The 21222-nt window shown below is 39.9% G+C and overlaps 1 protein-coding gene across 1 annotated transcript in view; it reads left to right on the top strand.

Annotated features, from left to right (window-relative positions):
- The window catches only part of LOC108675885 (exportin-6), a 41142-nt gene that overhangs the window by 15556 nt on the left and 4364 nt on the right, over positions 1-21222 (top strand). Inside the window, exons 2-23 of the mRNA XM_047880871.1 lie at positions 1095-1300; positions 1669-1869; positions 2760-2937; positions 3060-3197; positions 3735-3811; positions 4921-5094; positions 5842-5998; positions 6671-6854; positions 7687-7772; positions 8207-8316; positions 9065-9295; positions 9727-9830; positions 10536-10691; positions 11744-11833; positions 12204-12355; positions 13455-13588; positions 14498-14641; positions 14922-15123; positions 16245-16419; positions 17012-17203; positions 17520-17697; positions 18098-18184. Of these exons, the coding sequence (XP_047736827.1) occupies positions 1097-1300; positions 1669-1869; positions 2760-2937; positions 3060-3197; positions 3735-3811; positions 4921-5094; positions 5842-5998; positions 6671-6854; positions 7687-7772; positions 8207-8316; positions 9065-9295; positions 9727-9830; positions 10536-10691; positions 11744-11833; positions 12204-12355; positions 13455-13588; positions 14498-14641; positions 14922-15123; positions 16245-16419; positions 17012-17203; positions 17520-17697; positions 18098-18184 (3354 nt within the window). The 5' untranslated portion in view covers positions 1095-1096. The remainder of the gene's footprint in view (positions 1-1094; positions 1301-1668; positions 1870-2759; positions 2938-3059; positions 3198-3734; positions 3812-4920; positions 5095-5841; positions 5999-6670; positions 6855-7686; positions 7773-8206; positions 8317-9064; positions 9296-9726; positions 9831-10535; positions 10692-11743; positions 11834-12203; positions 12356-13454; positions 13589-14497; positions 14642-14921; positions 15124-16244; positions 16420-17011; positions 17204-17519; positions 17698-18097; positions 18185-21222) is intronic.

Genomic DNA, 21222 nt, shown 5'->3' with positions numbered 1-21222 from the left:
GGCCAAGACCTAGTGTTTTTGCAGTATTTCGACACGCAAATGTATGACGTCACCATTTCAACCATCAATGAACGCATGGAACTAAAACAAAGCTTAATATAAAGGAAAAACTAGAGAAGTGACGGAATTACCTACAATGTCGGAATATACCGCGTTTACCCTATCACAAGTTTATGATTAGACTATTTCAGTTCAAACTAAAGTCCAGTCTTTAAAAAAAGAATGGAATTATAGAAAATTGGAAATGGAAGTTTATATTTCAAGATCAATAACGGCCCATAAATGGACAAAACATTTACTAGACGTAGACAATTGATATATATGTTCTTATTTTCTTAATGTATGTTCATATGTTAATAATAATAATAATATAATTATTATTATTAAGTAATAATATGTTTATATGTTAATTGATTAACTTAATTGCATAGTTTTTGAGTAAAAATTTGCCATTAATTTTGCAGAATGCCTAAAATAATAATTTTAATATATATGAACTCTATCAATGGAGTTACAATTGGAAAGCAAAATCTGTACAAAGCTTGAAATGGGAAGCAAGAAATAAAAATCAACTGTATCATACCATGCAATACAACATTGTTATATCTCTATGATTTAAAAAACAAGAAAGTGTCAGTCATGCTGTCAATCAAATGTCTCAGTTGTCTTTTTAAGGTCAACATACAAATCATACACAATTAATTATGCATAGCGGGAATTTTTTTAAAATGTCATAACTCATAAGTAAAAGTTTACAGCGTAAATATACCTAACTATGCTGTGAGGAATGTGAGCAAGTGCCAGTAGGTAAGCAAAAGCACCAACAACTCATTTGGGCAGCAGCTGCTTGTACTTGCAATTTTGGTGGCCTCAGATTACTTGCCATTAGTATATTGGGTTATTCATTTGAACTCATTCAAAGCTATGTTGTAGACCCAGACCAAAAGCAGGTTAACAGATTCATAAATTATTTCAGGATTTATATTGTCTCATGTGCAATTTTTTTTACTATTGATCCTAAATTATGTTAGATGATTTTTAATTAGTTTGATCTGTAGTCCATTGTATAATTGATTGCATTTTCTACTCATCAGAGATGTTATCAGAAGATCTGCTTGCTCAGCTGGAGCTGGTGATGACAGAGTTCTTCACTGACAACACAAGCAATGATAGAAAACGTGAGATTGAAGATCAGCTCAATGCTGTGTGGCTGCAGCCTGAAGCCTGGCGGCACTGCCTCTACTGTATCGGTCACACAGCCAATGAATATGTTGCCATGGCCTGCATCACTGCTCTTGAGGTCTTTCATTTTTTCCTCTTCCTCAATCTATTTGCAAAGTTCCAATTCCTGTTGAAAGAATTTTTTTTCTATACTATTGCACTTTCATGCTACATGGGGACATACCATAGTAATAGGTTTTCACCTTGTTATTCACCTTTATTCTAGCATGTGTGGATAATTCTTATTAGCTTTTTTTTCTTTTTTTGACACCTAATAGTTCATGGAATCCATTTCATTTCATGGAATAGTTCATGGAATCATTTGAGCTTCAATCATACATTAGTATAAATTCAATATATTAGTTAGGTAATATTTCCCTCCATTATTCAAGATTTTTCAATCAATTTTTCAGATTTGGTTCCATTTTCAATGGTAATTTTGTGCAGAACCTGATCAACCGTCAAGTGGGCTGTGCCCTTAGCTCTGCTCAGCTGACAGAGGTCCGTGAGAGCGTTCTGACCACCATACGGCAGAAGCATCACACACTACAGGCTTTTGTGCGGAACAAGCTTATCAAAGTTGTTGTTGATGTTGCCAGGGCCCAGTGGCCCTATGAATACCCCAACTTTATGGAGGACATCATGATGGTGAGTAGCCGTCTGGGGTTGCCAGGGCCACATGGCCAAAAGGTACCAAACCCAACTCGGGCAAACATATCATTATGGTAAGTTATCAGCTCAAGTTGATTATTAATTATTATTGCTGATGCTTATAATCTGCTGCTCTTAAGTGCATGGTCCAGTGGCTTTGTGAGTACACCATCTTCAGAGTATATGGTACCTTAACCTTAGTTGTTGCAAGGCCTAGTGCGTCCGTGAGTGCTCCCAACTCAGTAATTAGCTTGCTCAAAAGTTATGTTTTTTTACAATTTCATCTCTGTGCATTATGAAAATCAATGTGAAATTTTCCAAAGATCCAACCATGCATTATTAACTCAAACTTGTCATGAAATTTTAATCAAGATTTTATCCAGAAGCACTTTAACCATGATTGTATTCGGCACAAAAATCTTGAAGGAGATTTAGTATCAATGTAGTAAAAGTTCTATCAAGCTCTAAATGCTCAACACTCATAAGATTCAGGGATATGTTAGGGAACATGATAATGTGAGACAGACTCATTGTCTACTATATGGAGACATAGTAATAGATATTCACCTTAATATTCACCTTTATTTAGCATGTATGGATCTTTCTTATTAGCTTTATTTTCTTTTTTTTTGCCACCTAATTATTCATGGAATCCATTGTATACATTTTAGTTTCCATCATATTATTAGTAAAACATTGGGCAAGTGTATTTGTCTATTTTCTAAGTGTAAGGTACAAGCACTGTGCATGCTAGGAATATTCCCTACTTCTTAGGGAATTTCAATAAAAAGAAAGTTTGCTGTGTATTCATAAATTGACAATCGAAATAAAATTATCTTTAATTTCGCTGTATATATGGTACATGAATATAATGTTTGTTGTTGCAGCTTGGTCAGCAGTCGCAGGGAGAGGCTGGTAGCAGCGAGGTGCTGTGTCTGGTCGCCCTCCAGGTCGCCATGGAGGAGCTAGCCATACGCGAGCACCAGCTCATGCCGCACGCCAGGAAGCTGCAACTACGACAACAGCTGCACGTCCATGCACCCCACATGCTGGCTTACGTTACTGGTGCTTTTGTCTTGTCTTATTTTGATCACATTTGTTCAAATTTTAATGTTAGAAATCTGATTAGAGAAATTTTTTTAAAGAAATTTCATGCTTCCATCTGCTTATTTCTGCTGTAATCACAGGAGTTCTGGAGAAGCTGCTGCTCTGCAACACCAGCGACGGCAACCAGAGGAGGGGCACAACCACTCCCCCTCCTTCCCCTTCACATTCCCCTGCCAGCCCCGCATCCCCACCAGCGCTGATCTCATCCCCTGCTGCTCGTAAGTGCACCCAATGACCCAACCACTTCCCCGGAGGACACGCAAGTGTTCATAATTTTCTTGAGTTGTGTAAAAATTGATTGTATGAAGATAACTAAAATGTTGCAATTTGCATTATTATCTTCTGTAGACTATGATGTTGGTTAATTCTAGTGATGGGACCAAAATTTTTTAACCAACCGGATATTGCTTGTCCACTATTTATATTCAAACTATAATAATAATAATGCAATAAACAGTAAATAAAAACAGAAGGATGATAAATCTTGTGGATGAAGCTGTTGCCTTAACAACTTGGATGTTGCGGTGCTCTAAATTTGATGCTTAATCTTTTGGTGAGGATTTATGTTTGTATGTACTCTTTTTTTTATGAGTGTCATATTTTGTCTAAACGTTGCAGACGTTTCTCCTGGAGAATTGATCATAAAGTTAACATATTTGGTCATAGCAAGGCAGGCGTTTGTCATGGATAAATAATAAAGTTAACATATTTGGTCGTAACTGTGCCTACGTTGCTCATGTCGTCATTATTTGCAGGTCACTTAGACAGCGTGCTTAGGATGCTTGAGCAGCGATCATGCCAGCACTACGAGCCTCGCCCAGGCTGGCTGCACGTGAGTACCGCTATCACAATCACTGTGGCTATAACTGTTACTGTTACTATCACAATGACTGCGTCTCTCTCGATCTCTGCATCTATTACAATCACTGCTACTATCACAATCACTGCGTTCATGTTGCCATAAAATCATAGATTTTAGATTGACGTGCATTTATTGAACGCATGTCGTGAGGTTATATATAATTTCTTGAAGGTCCCTTGATTTATGGATTTGCATGATCTGCTTGTTCAGGAACAGCAGGTTTGCTATTCCTATACAACCCAAACCCTATTTCCATGCGCAGCGCCCAAAACATATATCATTTTCTTGCATGTCCATTTACTTAAGTCCCCTCAGGGGGGACTTCTAACGTGTGTCTGTGCTCGTTAGAAGTCCTATGGGATTTCGCGCTCCTAGGGGGATTGTTCCTGAGCGCCCACCGCTGAGCTCACGGTGTCTGACTGCAGGTCTCAGTTGTGGAGTTAAGTTATTATGTAGGTAGGATTCCTTACATTTCCCTTCTCTGTCTCTCTCGTGCGGGCGGCCGACGTCCCGGGTAAGCGACCTCTTGTTCGAGTGTCTGTTGCTTTATCATCTGTCCCTCCTTGTCACTTCGTCTCTTTGAGATGCTAACGCTGCTTCTTTCGAGCCAGCTTCAGCGGGCTGGAGAATTGAGACCTTCCGCCCCTTGTGGGTGATGATTAACTTGAGATCTTGAATAATTGAGACTTTCCGCCTTGCTGACGATGTTATATTATGACCTCCGGCGCGAAATAGCTCTATAGCTGAAGCGCTAGCAAACCATCATACTACTACTACTACTATTTACTTAAAAGTTTGTGGTCTGATATTCCGCTGCTCGTTCTTAGTAGCGTATTACATTTATGTGAAAGCTTGTTGCCGTAAGTACGTAAACTCTGAAGAATGAATGGGTCCAACAAGTACCTCACATATTTTTACATAAAGCATAAGCAGAGAGCGGACATTGCATTTATCCGCTTGCTTTTTGCCTGGCCAAATTTTGGATCAGCATGATTCATACAAGGGCAAAACTGCATCAGTATTTGAACTAATGCAAAGTCTCACTCATTTGTCTGAGTGTATGTTGTTGTGCCATGCAGGTCGCCGTGACGTGTCCCCCTCGTCTGGACGCTGCAGCAGACAACGTAGCGTACGCGGCACTGAACTGTCTGGCGCAGCTGCTGGCGTGGGTGCCGCTAGAGCTGCTAGCCCAGCACCACTGCAAGGCCCTCGATCTTGTCTTCACCTTCGCTGCCCTCGGTGGCCTGCAGGCGGTCAGCTTAATGCTCATTAATTGATGTTGTCAGCTGAACGCGTGCAATAGTCTCAAAGATTAGTCTAAATAAGTTGCAATGATTAGACAATTGGGCATCTTTGACGAAGTCCTATTAACGAAGGTATCCATATGACTTGGTTCCTCTCTTTGCCAGTATACTTTTACATGTGTGCTGTTGAGTCGCTGTGGCCCACTAAAGCTGTCGTTTGGCTCTCTAGCCTTGTGGTAGTTTGGAAATGCAGTAATTTACGCCGAAACAATAAGACCCAACATGCTTGTACCCAACATAGCAGGACTACTTGCTTCTTCGTCACCAATTTTTCTTCTTTATCATAACTAATTTCACTTGTCAAGACGACGAACCTGATCTTAACTGTAACATTATACGCCATAAGTTTGGCTTCATTTTCTATTTTAACTCAGTGCAGGCGCTTTTGCTTTTGTTTCAACCTTTAACTTTCAAAATTTTAGTTAGTAAAATATATTTACTAGTTGAGTGTTTCCCAATTGTTTTCTTCTTCTCTCCTGGTTTTAGCGTACATTGACATAAGATAAATGGATGTCTTAAAAGCACTGGCCCACTTTATTAAGACTGCCGTGTGTCGTGCCTTAAAAGCACTGGCCCACTTTATTAAGACTGCCGTGTGTCGTGCCTTAAAGGCACTGACCCACTTTATTAAGACTGCCGTGTGTCGTGTCTTAAAAGCACTGACCCACTTTATTAAGACTGCCGTGTGTCGTGCAGATGAACTCGAGCAGCAGCAACACGGTGAGCATCAGCGCGCTGTCGTGCGTCCAGGAGTTCCTGTCTCGCTCCTGCATCCCGCCCTCCGTCAACGCCCTCCTCCTGCACGTCCTGCACTCCTGCCAAGTGCTCGTGCACCACCTGCTGGGCTCCTCTGGTGCGTGCTGCACCTGATGCCAGGTGTATGGTGCGTGCTGCACCTGGTCCCTGGTGTATGGTGCGTGCTGCACCTGATGCCAGGTGTATGGTGCGTGCTGCACCTGATGCCAGGTGTATGGTGCGTGCTGCACCTGATGGCAGGTGTATGGTGCGTGCTGCACCTGATGCCAGGTGTATGGTGCGTGCTGCACCTGATGCCAGGTGTATGGTGCGTGCTGCACCTGATGGCAGGTGTATGGTGCGTGCTGCACCTGATGCCAGGTGTATGGTGTGTGTAGCGATGCTGTTGCCGAATGTCTGGCGTGTGTAGTAATGCTTAAAAAAATTACTGACATGTCTTGCTCATGGAATTATAATGATGACAATGATAACATTTTACTGAATCACTTCGGATAAATCATCAAATATCATCGTATAATTAAAACAGGACTCTAGCATGTCTCTTTCCCCTGGAAAAATTATATTACATTAATTACAATGATAACAGTAATCCTAAATCACTTCGAATAAATCATCTAATTTCCTCGTATAATTAAAAAAGGACTCTAGCATGTCTCTTTCCCCTGGAAAAATTATATGAGAAGGATAACATTAAACTTAATTATTTCGGATAAATCATCAAATCAAATGTCCTCGTATAATATCAATAACTAACCTTGCCTCCTACCAGCAGCCGAGGGTGTAGGGCTCGGCCAGGTCCCAGGGGCGTCTGCCAAGCAGCGCCTCGCCAGCCTGCACCCAACTTACCTCGACAAAGTTACTGAACTCGTCCGCATTTTCGTCTCCGTTTATTTGAGGAGGTTTGAGCAGCATCCGCAGTTCAGCGTTGAGGAGTTCCTTGCTCTCCTCTTCAGGTTGGTTGATTTATTTTACGATTGCTTGTTTCCTCCATTTTTTATTATTACCTGAACTGACACAATGTTGTAAAATAAATAATACTTGGCAATTCAAGCTTTATTCAAACAAATGTCCGGTTACCTGAAATAAGAAAAACTGACATTAAATACTAATCAACATAACAAATATAACAATAACAAACAATTAAACGGCAGATTTAAAGTCAGCGATGTACGTGGTAGAGAACTTACATTACATTACGGCGGTAGTTAGAACGTGTCAGCTCGACCGGTACATTGAGACTGATGCGGTATAGGTATTGAAGCCAGACCATCTAACATCAGATAGTCGTCTTATTATGAACTTTATTCATATAGAAATCAGGACTATATTACCACACACAATGATTGGGTGAAGTTTTTATTGTTGGTTTTGTTGAATACCTTCACTCGATCAATGATTGGGTGAAGTTTTTACTGTTGGTGCAGCACCACCAACTTACTGTTGGTGCAATCACTCACACAATGATTGGGTCATTGTACAAACATTGACTCTTCCCTCCCTAAAGAACAAGAGTGAGCAGACGTAGCACTGATAAGCCCTTTGCCTGGCACACAGATGCAAAAAGTGTTTCGTAATTTAGACAAAGTCTCCCTAATTTCTCTGATTTCGTAACCGACAATGTGTCACGTGTTCATTGTTTGTCTAAAATTTGCCTAATGACTTTTGTAAACGATGTTACTGAAGAAATTATGATCGTTTTGAAGTGATCGTTTAAAAGTTCTTCTTCTGATATTTCTTAATTAATATGACTGATAATTTAAGAAATAACTTTTTTTCTTGGTCTAGGTTTAGTTTCAGCCAGCCTTCCCTCGATGGCTACTTGGACTGCCTGGAGATCTGGTCTGCGCTGCTCGAGCACATTTCCTCAAAAGGTTAGACATAATAAGCTTCCAAAGTTTATTGCCTCACACCATATAATTCATACAAACTTTCCTGTGTCGTGTCTCTAAGTAATAACTTGGTTAAAACGTGACTTTTTTTCTGCGTTTCTTACCGATCAACTTGTTCAGGGCAATTTAATATTTCATTGCGATTGAATATATTCGGCCCAACATCCTTTGAGTTACATAATATATTTCTCCTTTGAGTCACATAATATATTTAAAAACTTCCGAAACAAACATATTTTGAATCATATTTCCGTTTGGAAATCTTTGGTACCAACATCTCCTGGATCACACGCTATATTCGATATTTTCACGTTGAGTTTATGTAAAACATTTTTAGCTATTCTTCCGTTGAGGTTGTATTGCTCGTGTAATATTTAATGATCTATTCAGCCATTGAGGTTGTATTTCTCCTGCAGGCGGTCACGAAGGTTCAGGAGTCGCGCCTCATCAGCTGGAGCGCTACTCCAGCGTGCTGGAGCTGCTGGCCCAGGGTGTTCTCCACAAAATACAACTCCGACACAATCAGGTTAATTCTTATATCTCATGCAGCTGATGGAGAACTTATTGTAATATACTTTCATAATTCAAATTTTTACTAAGTTACACTTGTAGCGAATGTAGGTATCATTTGTAACAATGTAGTCAGGCAGGGTTCAACTTCTTGTAGAGAAGTAGCGTTGAATTTCGTGCAGCTGGTGAAGAGATGAATTTTTGTGGACAGTTTGTGTTTAATCAAAACGTTTTTTAAATTGAACGGCTTGTGAAACGTTGTTACTCTTTGGTTCAGCAAATAATTTCCTGAAAAAGTTTGCTCATCCGCTATTTTTGAAGAGGCTTTAATCCGATTTTTACTGATAAATCAATTTGGCAAGCCATATGCCCCTATGTAAATTATGATTACCCTTTACCATATATTTTTTTTTAAATCCACAACTCTGTCCTGTAGAGTTTGTAAAAAAATGTGTCAACTCTGAAGTGCCGAATATTTAATCAAATCTGATGACTTTCGTACGGAGTTTGGAGAAAAACTATCAAACCTGTTGGCTGAGTTCGTAAAAAAATTGGGTTACACTGTCGCGCAGAGCATTTAAAAAAATCTAGCAACTCCTGTGTGTAATTTGTAAAAAATCAAGCCACTCTCGTGCGAAGTTTCTTTAAAAAAAGGACAAATTTGTTGCTCAAATCTTGTAAAAAGAAAATCCGACAACTCCGTTGTGTATAGTTCGAAAAAAAATCTGTTTGCTATTTGAAGAACGAGCTTTGGTTGGTTGCAGTGCGAGCTCGAGGAGCTGGACTACGACCTGCTGGAGGAAGCGGGACAGAGCGAGCCTGACGCCGCCGACTACTCTGATGCCTGGGAGGACCAGCAGCAGAGCTGGGGCTCTGGAGGCGGCGGTGTCGAGCATCTCACAGAGCAGTCAGAGTGTCAGAGCTACTTCAGTCATAACCTAGACCTTCTCGCCAGGCTGGCTGACATCATGCCTGATAAAATCATGGACATGCTCGTGCGTTAAGGCTACCGAAAACATCGTATTAATATTTTAATTTGGATAGTTTCATAGGTTACTTGTTAAAAAAAATAAGAAAAATTTGTAGCATTAAATTAATATAAAATGTTGGCCGTTTTTTCAAAGTTTCATGCATCGGTAGGTTTAAAGAAATACTGATACGAAAAATCATAGCGGCATCGACCTTGAATTTCGCACATTAGATTCAGGGCCAAGTTTAAAATCAATCAAATGATGTTATTTTTCATTGATCCCTGGATTACAAGTTTATACTGCCTTGAAATATCATGCCGGCACTGACTGTAATTAAAATATCATATTAGTGCTTGCAATATCATGCCGGCACCGACAGTGGTTGAAATATATTAGTGCTGCAGTATGATGCGGTCACCTAATTTAACGATGTTACTGCACGACTGTGACGCCAGGTGCCGGCATGGCAGGAGAACTGCGCTGTGTACCTCAGCGTCGAGTCAAGTCTTCATCTGGAGCGCGTCCACGAGCCTGGGGGAGCTTCCTCCCTCAGGATAAGGTAGATAACGTCCTCGTAGCTAACGTCCTGCAGTCATCTCATTTATTTATTTATTGAAGAAAAGTGGTTACCCCGATGGCTCGAGGAAAAGCTCCACATTGAATTAAAAAAAAATCTTTGACTGGTTCATTCCAATCTTTTCTCGGCAATTTGGAGACTATACAGGAATTAATGCCATAGATTTCTGTCAATCATGACTACTTATCGAGAATAAAATTCAAACAATTTCATGGTCAAGTTTTGCATGGATTATTATAGACATAATTTTTTACTTCTAAATATGGCTGCATTTTACGAGAAGGATTCAATAGCAATCGGTATCTAAGATTATTTGACGAGCTTCATTAATTAAATTTATTAAAAGTGGTGTGGTAACCGGCTATTAATCAGCACTTAAAGTCTGAGTCTTCCCAACCTTAAATAAGTCGTAATGAACAACAAGTTCTGAGTTAAAACCTTTGCCCCTAAGTTGATCGTTCTGCGTTCTGTTGTTCACTGAGTTCTCTTGTTCACTGAGTTCTCTTGTTCACTGAGTTCTCTTGTTCACTGAGTTCTCTTGTTCACTGAGTTCTCTTGTTCACTGAGTTCACATGTTCCTGCTATTAATATATTTTATGATGTCAGCGGCCAGTGGCCGTGTTCACTGAGTTCACTGACTTCACTGAGCTCAAATGTTCTTGTTATTAATATATTTGATGATGTCAGCGGCCAGTGGGGGGTGTCAGAGGAGGTGCTGCTGAGCGTGCACGTCGCCCTCCGTGACCTGTGCTCCCTCCTGCAGCTGCTGGGGCGCCTCGCCACCACCTTCCTGGGGGCACAGCTCGTGCCACGAGCCTCCACTGCTATGGCCACCATACACAGGTTGGGGGGAATGATGATCATTATTCTATTGTATTATTCATTATTTTTGTATGTTATTATTTTCTTATTAATTATTATAATCCAAGCCTCCACTGCCCTGGTCACCATACACAGGTTGGAGGGAATGCTCATCATTATTCTATTGTATGATTCATTATTGTTCTATGTAATTATTTTCATATTGATTATATTGGCGGAAATACATTGGCAGGCAGCCAATTAGACAGCCATTCCACTTAGAGCCTCCACTGCTATGGCCACCATACACAGGTTGGGGGATGATGATCATTATTCTATTGTATGATTCGTTATTATTCTATGTAATTATTTTCATGTTGATTATTATAATCCAAGCCTCTACTGCTGTGGCCATGCATGATCCTGATGTCTGCACGTAACTCTCCAGCTCTTATCACATTGTTCAATACTTTGAAATGTTGAATGATTTTGCAATATTCTCATCAAACAATACGATAAAAGCTTTACTTACTATATGGTCGTACAATGGAATGTTAGAAGGCTTTTTGGTTATCTAAATAATATAGAATTTACTTTATTGTATAAACTTTACCTTTGGATGCGTTTTTTTTTATTCAAAGTTCCTTGAGCCATCCTCATACATTTACCATATTGTTTAATGCTATGAGCACATTGCCAGATCTCGCTTTATGATTGCACCATGGAATTTTCGTTTTAGGATGGTTATCTAAATATTATAGAATTTTAAATATTTTATCATTAATTTTATTCTACAGGGCGCTTTTTTTAATTTTCAGCAACTGAATATACCTTTTATATACCTCCCTATCCCGCTTATGGTTTCAACCTTCGTGGTTGTAATCTTATGATGACATAAATGGCGATTTCTCACTCGCTAGCGGCCTGAAATTTATTCTTTGATGTGTTAACAGCATTGTAACTTGAATCTGTGTATTTTAAGTTAATTTCACTTTTATTACATAGTTGTTATATAGTTGTTTTCTCTTTTACATTTAGTTGTACATAGTTACATAGTTGCTATGCGTGCTATTGCTCATACGATGCTATTACAGGCTGGTCGAGCTGGGCGAGTTCGGGATGCGCCTGCAGTTGTACAGCCTCGACACCTCCATAGAGCTCCTCAAGGCGGACCTCATACAAGTGTACGAGTCTACTGATATTATATCGTCAATAAGTGCTTGTTTCAAGTTGCAATGTTGCCTATTATCAGCGGGAAAATTTGTTTACTAATTAAGCATGCACGATGTTTTTTTCTTGTGGACCTCATACAAGTGTGCGTATGAAATGTTCGCTGCAAGGCCAATCCTGCGAATCCCTTTAAGGCACTCCTTCTGCTATTTATTTGGCCAATTCTTCTGATGTCTGTTGCGCGATTTATTTTGATTCCTACAAATTCTTATCAAAATCTTTAGTACACTAAACGCTGTTGATCAACTTTTGCTTCGATCAGTGATCCAAAGTCAGGAAATGCGCCTCTAGAGGAGTTAATTACCCGTGGCCTTGTTTGTGCAGTCACTGCGAGGTGCTGTGCAGTCTGCGCGCGTGGTCGCACTGGCTGTCGCAGTTGTACGGCCAGCAGTTCGCCGAGTCCCGCTGCTCCTCTGAAGCTCCTTCCCTCTCACCGTCCTCGTCGGTGCCCTCGCCGCCCTCTGACTCCTGCGCGGGTAGGGCGGCCTACCACGTGACTTCTATGTCTGTTTCTTCTTGACTATATCCGCTTCTCGTGACGAAGTCTGCTTTTCGTGACAAATTCTGCTTCTGGTGACAAAGTCTGCTTTTCGTGACAAATTCTGCTTTTTTTGGAGAAAGTCTGCTTCTCGTGACAAAGTCTGCTTCTCGTGACAAAGTCTGCTTCTCGTGACAAAGTCTGCTTCTCGTGACAAAGTCTGCTTCTCGTGACAAAGTCTGCTTCTCGTTGCTTTTCGAGACAAAATCTGCTTCTCGTTACAAAATCTGCTTCTCGTGACAAAGTCTGTTTCTCGTTACAAAGTCTGCTTCTCGTGACAAAGTCTGCTTCTCGTGACAAAGTCTGCTTCTCGTGACAAAGTCTTCAAGGTTGTTCTTCTCCTCAACCAGCTCGATAAATTTCCCTCGAAATTTGGTTCTATTCTGAGATATTTTTTCGTATTAGTGTTATGACTGATAGGAAGGTAGATCGTTCATTGTTGTGTCCAATGCAAAATTTATTTCACTCGTGTTAAGTTAGCTTAATGTTCAGTGGTGATTGCCGCACAAATATGCATGACTGTAGTGCCTAAACATTTATATTGTATTTCTTGCTGTAAGACTGCAGAATTTAGGCGAGGTTCGAGCTAATCAGACGATTGGCTGGTGGTTGAGAACTGCATGAATACTATTCACACTAATGAGAATTACGTACTATTCACAATAATAAATTTTTTATGTGTAGGCATCGTTGCTTCTTTCTCTTCAAAGGAAAAACAGCTTGCTGACACCTCCGACATGATAAACATAGTTTTCGTGTAGGTGACGAAATTTCTGAACAATGCAAGTACTAGTCAATAGAGCAATAATTGTTTAAGAGAAGCGAATAAGCACGCGTTCAACAAGAATTTTTTTTTAGTGTTCTCAGGCTTGGAAGCTGTTGTATTCTAGAGCACCCTAGAGCTTGTTTTTGTGATCATAATTGAACTTATTATTCAAATTCAAAGTATAATACGGTATATGATTTCAGAAATTATTGTAAAATGTCGTTTAAGTCTACATCTCTGGCGCTGCTCATGTCATTAACGTATACCCCAGACAAAAGCAAGCCGAGCAACGGGTGTGGCGGCGTGTTGGTGTCATCTCACCCGCACCTCGAGACCTGCCACGAGCTCAACCGCCAGCTGCTGGTGCTCGCCGCGTCCGCCGTACACGGCGCCACCACTGACAACGTGAGCTTCGGCCTCCTGTAGCTGGCAGGGGCAGGCTTACGCTCGCTCTCTCAAAACTACCTCATGAACCTTTGAACATCATTAACATTATGATAGTTATTAACCTTATGAGCCTCATTAAGCTTTTGAGCCTCATGAACCTTTTGAACATCATTAACATTATGATAGTTATTAACCTTATGATCCTCATGAAACTTTTGAGCCTCATGAACCTTTTGAACATCATTAACCTCTTGAAGCTCATTAACACGTTGACTCCGATTGCATCATATTGTATTATTATATATTACTTAGGGATTTGCCACTAATCGGAAAAAAGGCTCTATTTATGAACGTTCTGGTTCTTGGTAATTTAATTATATTCTTTAACGTAGTTCGATTTCTCTAGTACTTTGGTAACATTAGTAAGGTTTTACTTCATATTAACGTTTCTTCATGATGTTCACGAATCAGAAAGGTTGTTTGTTGAGATATTTTGTGCAAGAAATGGATAGCCATAATAGTTGAGGATAATGAAACCTCTAATGTCAAGTTGAATGTATTGGGACAATGTAAGTGTATTCTGCATAATAATAATGATGGTGTGGTATGAGATGTGTATGGTGTGCTGCGTGTTACGAGTGTTCACGAGTGTTACGAGACATGTTCTATGTTCTGTTGCTGCGTGTTACGAGACGTGTTCTATGTTCTGTTGCTGCGTGTTACGAGACGTGTTCTATGTTCTGTTGCTGCGTGTTACGAGACATGTTCTATGTTCTGTTGCTGCGTGTTACGAGACATGTTCTATGTTCTGTTGCTGCGTGTTACATGACGTGTTCTATGTCCTGTTGCTGCGTGTTACGAGTGTTGCCGCGTGTTGCCACATGTTCCAAGTGTTCACTGTTCAGTAATGCAGCTGCCCCTCTTCAGGTGCCGTGGCTGGTGGTGCGGTGTGGAGTGCAGCTGCTGCTCACGGTCTCGCTGCTCGTGGTGAGCCCCGTGGCGCTGCAGGTGCAGCAGGTGCAGCTGCTCTACTCAGCACCTGTGTACTCGCACAGCACGCCACCTGGCAAGGTGTCTAGCATTCTACTTGCTTTTCTCTAAATTGCATTGCTTTTAAACGTGTATCATTCATGTTTAGAAAAATAAATATTTTTTTTTCAGAGATTTTTTCCGTGGCAAACGTCACGACGTGAGCAAATTAAATGTCTGAACTGGCATTCAATCTCATTGTTAGTGTGCACCGATCTATTTGCATTCTACGTTATTTTGTATCTCCCGTTTTACGGTTTTTCAGGCATTATGCCCCTATTTATCATTTACATTGCACTTTACATTATTCGTATGCCTGTAGGTGCGGGAGATGTTGTACCGCGCGCTGGTGAACTTCCTGCTGCTGCCGTGGCCTGCGTACAGCCTGCAGCAGCAGCAGCAGCCTGCAGACCACGTGCAGGACAGACCGCGTCTGCTGGCCTCCTTCATGCAGCTCATCACGCAGCCCCTAGCAGACCAAGACCCTCAGCTGCTGATGGCAGATCCTGCACTCAGGGAGAAAGGTGGGAATTGTGCTCTTACTAATGTATCATTAATATCCTTCTTGAAGTTTCATTAATTTATTAATTATTTTCCGTCATGATTGTGCGGTTTTAATGCTCCGTCACTAATGCTTTCTATTATTGATATTTTTTTAAATTCTATTTGTATTGATGTTATTTATATTTTATTGATGCTTTTTGTATAATGCTCCGCCCGTCAATGCTGTTTTTAACACTTTTTTAATGCTGTTCTTCATTACATTAATATCCCGTTATTTACATTCCGTAATAAATTCTGCTTTTGTCTTATAATGAATTATATTGTAAATAAAACGACTTTTCTATTTGCTTTGAGCTTAGTTGTGTAAAATTTAGCGCGGATTTGCTGTCAAAGATGTCTTTTAAAAATGAAGAGAATGTTATAGTCAACATGTAAATAAATTCACTAGTGTCGCCCTGTTGATCATGTGGGCCACATAAGCATGAAAACCATAAAGATCAATGAGATATTTAAGTGTGAAGCTCTCATGGTGTGAAAGACAAGTCTTTAAGCCGTGAATGCAACGAGAATGTCAGCTCCAGAATGTCTGTATCATGTGCAGCAAGCTCCAGAATGTGTGTATCATGAGCAGTCAGCTCCAGAATGTCTGTATCATGAGCAGTCAGCTCCAGAATGTATATGAACGCTCTTCCAGTGCCTTTTTTGAACGCATTTCTCTCGTTTAACATTTTGAATTCAATTCTGAGGTTTGTTTTCAATTTGTTTTTCCATTTCAATGTATTCAAATAAGTGTCCAGTTGGAGCCTCATCGCTAAAGGTACATCAGTTGTGCCTCTGTCATAAAATTCTAACTTGCCTCAATACATTTTAAAATAACAATTTACGTAAAGTTAGAATGTTCATTATCAGAAATTGAGAATTTCTGATAATAGTTGAATAATAATTATTGGAAATAATTTAATGATTGAAAATGATCAGAAATGTAAAAATTTCCAATAGCATTTGTGGATGTAATCACCACAAATGCCAGCTGCTATCGTTTTCATAACGCTCTTCTCGGCATTAACAATACAGTTTAGCAGGTCCCGAATTGTCATCCATGCACTGCACTAACGTCGCCACCTGGTCACTGTACTGGCAGGTGTGCTGCTGGAGATGGTGGGCACGGTGATGTGGAGTGTGGGTGTGGTGGGCGGGGTGGGCAGCAGCGAGGTGTGCTGCTGGGTAGAGCGACTCGTGCAGCTCGTGACGAGCGAGCAGCACCTCAGCCTCGCTCTTGCCAACGATCAGTCGCCCCAAGCCGCCGTTCTCGCCAGGTTATTTTATCAACTTAATCTTTTAACCTCCTTTTGTTTCATTAATAACGAGGTCATAAATATCGCCAGGTTACTTCATTAACTGAATCTTTTAACTTTCTTTCGTTTTATTAATAACGAGGTCATAAATATCGCCAGGTTACTTCATTAACTGAATCTTTTAACTTTCTTTCGTTTCATAATAACGGTGTCTTAAATCTCGCCAGGTATCTTCATTAACTTAATCTTTTAACTTGCTTATGTTTCATTAATAACGAGGTCATAAGTCTCGCCAGGTTACTTTATTATCTTAATCCATTAACTTGCTTTCGGTTCATTAAAATTTAGGGTTTCACGAATTTGTCAGCTAACCATTCAAGTTGTCAATGCAGCCAATTTTCACCGGTTCGGGTGTGAAAAGGAATAAAATTAGAGAAATTTCTTGGTAAATTTTGTGTCATGGCTCTTGACATTGCAAATTTTTTTAACATTGATGATATTCATTAAGGCCCTACACTAGTCTACCTTGAGTGTTTCTTTCATCATTTATCTAGAGATTCCTTGTATCATCATTGTAAACGAATCATATGAGGAATAATTTGCCTCTCGCCAGATTCCTGCAGTTGCTGTCGCTGGTTCTGAGTGATCCGAGCCCGGGCCTGAAGAGGCTGGTGGGCGTGGTGGTCGCCACGCTGGATGAGCTCTACCCGCAAGTCTCACAGCAACCCACCGCCGCCGCCATCAGACAGCCTCTCTTTGCCGTCCTCAGGACGCTCCTCGAACATAACTGGAAGTTTTTCTATAGGTCAGTTGCTCTGTCTAATGGGTTACACTCCTCGAACACAACTGGGAGTTTTTCTACAGGTCAGTTGCTCTGTCTAATGGGTTACACTCCTCGAACACAACTGGGAGTTTTTCTAGAGGTTTTCATTTACTCGGCCTGATGGGCAATTATTGAGCAGTCAACACTCAAGTTAACTTTAGCCTTGCCCTAATTTCTGGAGAGAGGTCCCTAAATAAAACCCGTGTCGAGATCGAACGTCGTAACACTTCAATTAATAATAGTATCTTTTACTTTATTGTCTGAAGACATGTCCTGAAATGTGATGCCCTGTGTGCAGGTCGACGGTGCAGCAGCCGCTGAGCCAGAGCGCGTGGGAGGAGGTGCAGCACGGGGAGCACCTCACGCGTATCCTGCAGGCGTTCGGGCAGTCCTTCATGCAGACCGACATCGCTGTCTTCAGACAGAACCTCTCCACACTCCAGCTCCTCAACGCCAAGTTCAGGCTCTACAGTAAGGTTGGTCATCGTAGTGAGGTGGGTCATCGCAGTGAGGTGGGTCATCGTAGTGAGGTCAGCCCTCCGTATAATGACCTTAATCACGTCAGCCGACACACGCGCTTCAATCACATTCTTTGTCATAAGAAAGACCGGAACAATGATTGTTCTTCTACCGGACCTGTTCATTCAGTCTCCTTTTGATTCTAATTAATTGTCGAAGTATGGTTATTCATTTCAAATATTAATAATCATTCCTTATTTGTATTAGCGGAATATTATAATGCAGACTAAGTATAAATTTTCTGAAGATTATTGATTAAGAAGGGAAATAAATTTGAATGTCACATTTTTCGTTGATAAAAAAAAAGAGACCAGTGTGGGAAATACGGAACTAAATGAGTTTTTTTTTTTTTTGCAGAATGTGTTTCGCCCTCTGCTGAGCCAGTTCATCACGGTCCTGCTGCAGGTGTTGCTGCACGGTTCACACGCTCTGCTCCAAGATGAGGTTCGTTGCACACATTTTTAGCGCATTTTCTTTTTATGTAAAAAATGCACTATTGTGCTCGCCATGTCCGTTTGTCCGTCCGTCTGTCCGTCCGTGACTTCACGTTTTCGTCGACGAGAAAATGCGTTCGCTGTCACTCACTGCAGTGAGTACTGAGTTATATTTTTTATATGTTTATCTCTCCATCGAGGAAGTAGAAAACAGCGACAATAAAATACCTACTAATTTGGACCAAGATTATTCGTAATAATTACGGTTGTTAATGAAAGCTTAATGTCTGGATCTGAAAAGCAACACGATGATCGATTATTATAAAATTATATTATAGTTTTTCCCTAAAGCAAATTTAAATAAACTTATAACTCCGGATAATATCGCAATAAAATTAATATATGACTGATTTAATCCCATTTTATTACTACGTTTTTCTTAGCTCGCTTTCGTGTCTGTGATGATCAAATCTTGCAATCGATATTTCACCAACTTTCCCATTAACTAGCGCTCTGAAACTTTTAGGGAAGCTCAGCTCCCGATAACAATACAATAATCAATAATTTGTTGCACGTTTCCAGGCGTATAAACTCTAAAGGAACTCACAAGCAGGGGTTGGAACCTTTAATGCACGTCATCCTCGAGAGGATATTCGTGTTTAGACTGCGTATATCGATGATACGCTTCGTATCATCGATACGTACATCAAGTCAAGTAAATTGGCTCGCAACAACGTGTTTCGTGTGTAGCAACGGACTAAAAATGAGAAAATAAAATACTTAAAAAACTAAAAAGTAGAAAATAAAATGTATAAAAAAAATTTTTAAAGACCACGTTTTTCATGTGGACTCAAAAGTAGAAAATAATTTTTCGGCAGCTACTGATCTCTGTTTGCTTTCATTCTCTTGGTCTTTTGTATTTCAGTTAAAATATTTTACATCTAAAACGAAAAACGTGGGGCGCATCTTCATTTAGGCATGCCTTAATTTCAATTTTGAATTCAACCACTATTTCTAATTATATCAGCAATACACTTATCAAATGTTCAATGAACCATCATATTCATCATATCAAGTAATCACCAAACAATTAAATACATATGCGCCCCACGTTTTTCGTTTTAGATGTTGTAAAATATTTTAACTGAAATACAAAAGACCAAGAGAATGAAAGCAAACAGAGATCAGTAGCTGCCGAAAAATTATTTTCTACTTTTGAGTCCACATGAAAAACGTGGTCTTTAAAAATTTTTTTTATACATTTTTTTTTTTAATTAAATAACTTGGGAACCGGAACTGCCTTTCCTATTCCTGAGTATTGCCTTATAATGTGTACGAATATTGTCAAGCTATGAAGCCTCGCCGAATAAAGGCGAGTTTCATATATTTTCAATTATCAGTTTCCAGTCACACTTTGATATTCGTCACTTTTTTTATCCTTGATAGACACAAGTTTTGGTTAGTCTTTTTTGAATGCTCAAAGTGTTAAATTAGGTGTAAAAGTGTCAAAACAATCCATGAAATGTTACAATGAACTTTGTATTGTATGAATATTGTACTTCGGCTCCAGTAATCAAATAATAATTTAGCTTAGGATAATTCAAATATTATATTAATTATCCTTTATAAAGAACGCAAGTAACTTAAAGCTTTGAGCAAAAAGCCATTCATTATTGAAGCCATTGTAAGCCTTATATATACTGTTTCTGGCTAACCGTATCCGAAATTATGGAGCGCGGTTCCCAATAATTGTAATTAACTCGCTCACTCTGGTGTTGTATGACCACACGCAAATATTCTTAATAATCTGAGTGCATTACGTGCTCAGTTGATGGGTACATAAGTTGTGTAGAGTTTCATGAAACCTGATGTTTCTGGCAGAGTTTTGTTTTTCTGAATCGTGCATGTTGACAATTCCCATAATCGCGTCGAGTTCTTTGGAAAAAACACGTGACATGCTAGCCAGCATGTGACATGTTAGCAAGCTTGTGACATGTTAGCAAGCTTGTGACATGTTAGCAAGCTTGTGACATGTTAGCAAGCTTGTGACATGTTAGCAAGCATGTGTGACATGCTAGCAAGCATGTGTGACGTGTTAGCAAGCATGTGTGACATGTTAGCAAGCATGTGTGACATGTTAGCAAGCATGTGACTTCATAGCTTCTCAATGTTTGTGTACTTCATAGCTTCTCAATGTTTGTGTACTTCATAGCTTCTCAATGTTTGTACGCTTCATAGCTATTTTTATAGATTCTGCTTTTGAATAGATTTTGAACTTTTGAACTGACGATGGAGCTGGACTCGGAAACGTTTTCATTCTTAAGAAATGGTTAATATTCTGGCTGTTTTCTTTGCTTTTAAATTCCTGATAGCTCTTCAATGTTTGTGCGCTTCAAGCTATTCATTGTTTGTGAGATTGGATATTTTGAACCTTTCTCATTAAACACATTTGCTTGATGTTCATTGATTAAAATTATAAATTTCTAGGTAATCCAACCTGAAGTTGGATCTTTCCCACTTGAATTTTGTTCACCGTACATACATCAATCTTACTAATAACTTGAATATTTCCTCTTTAGATGTCTTTTCTTAACAGGGATTGCGCTGAATAGTTCGTTGATGCTTTAACATCAAATTCTGTTGTTCAATCCCAGGATTTCCCGACGTTCAGCCAGAGTGTGCAGCGGCTGACGAACGACCTGCGCTACTACCGGACCGTCAACGACTCCCTTGCGACCTGAACGTCTGGCAGGGTTTTTAGCAGACAAGATTAAACCTTTTATTGCCTTCAATCCCGATCAACTTCCCCATGCAGCCGTCGATTAGTTACTTTCCATCTGATACAGAAATAAGTGCCATCATTTTAAAGACATTTTCAACGGAAAGAACTTCTCACGCATAATTGACGATATCCCGAATTTTCGTTCTTAGTTTAAATATAAAGTCTTTTTGGCTGTGTGTAAGATAATATACTAAGAAGAAGGTTCCTAGTAAGTATTTCACTTCGCGATACCTGAGTGAGAGGTTGGCGTTCTATTACGATTTACT

The sequence above is a fragment of the Hyalella azteca genome, unplaced genomic scaffold (genome assembly GCF_000764305.2).
Source record: "Hyalella azteca isolate HAZT.00-mixed unplaced genomic scaffold, Hazt_2.0.2 contig6498, whole genome shotgun sequence".
Classification (NCBI taxonomy): domain Eukaryota; kingdom Metazoa; phylum Arthropoda; class Malacostraca; order Amphipoda; family Hyalellidae; genus Hyalella; species Hyalella azteca.
Note: the sequence above shows the minus strand (reverse complement) of the source record. Positions and strands in the feature narration are given on the sequence as shown.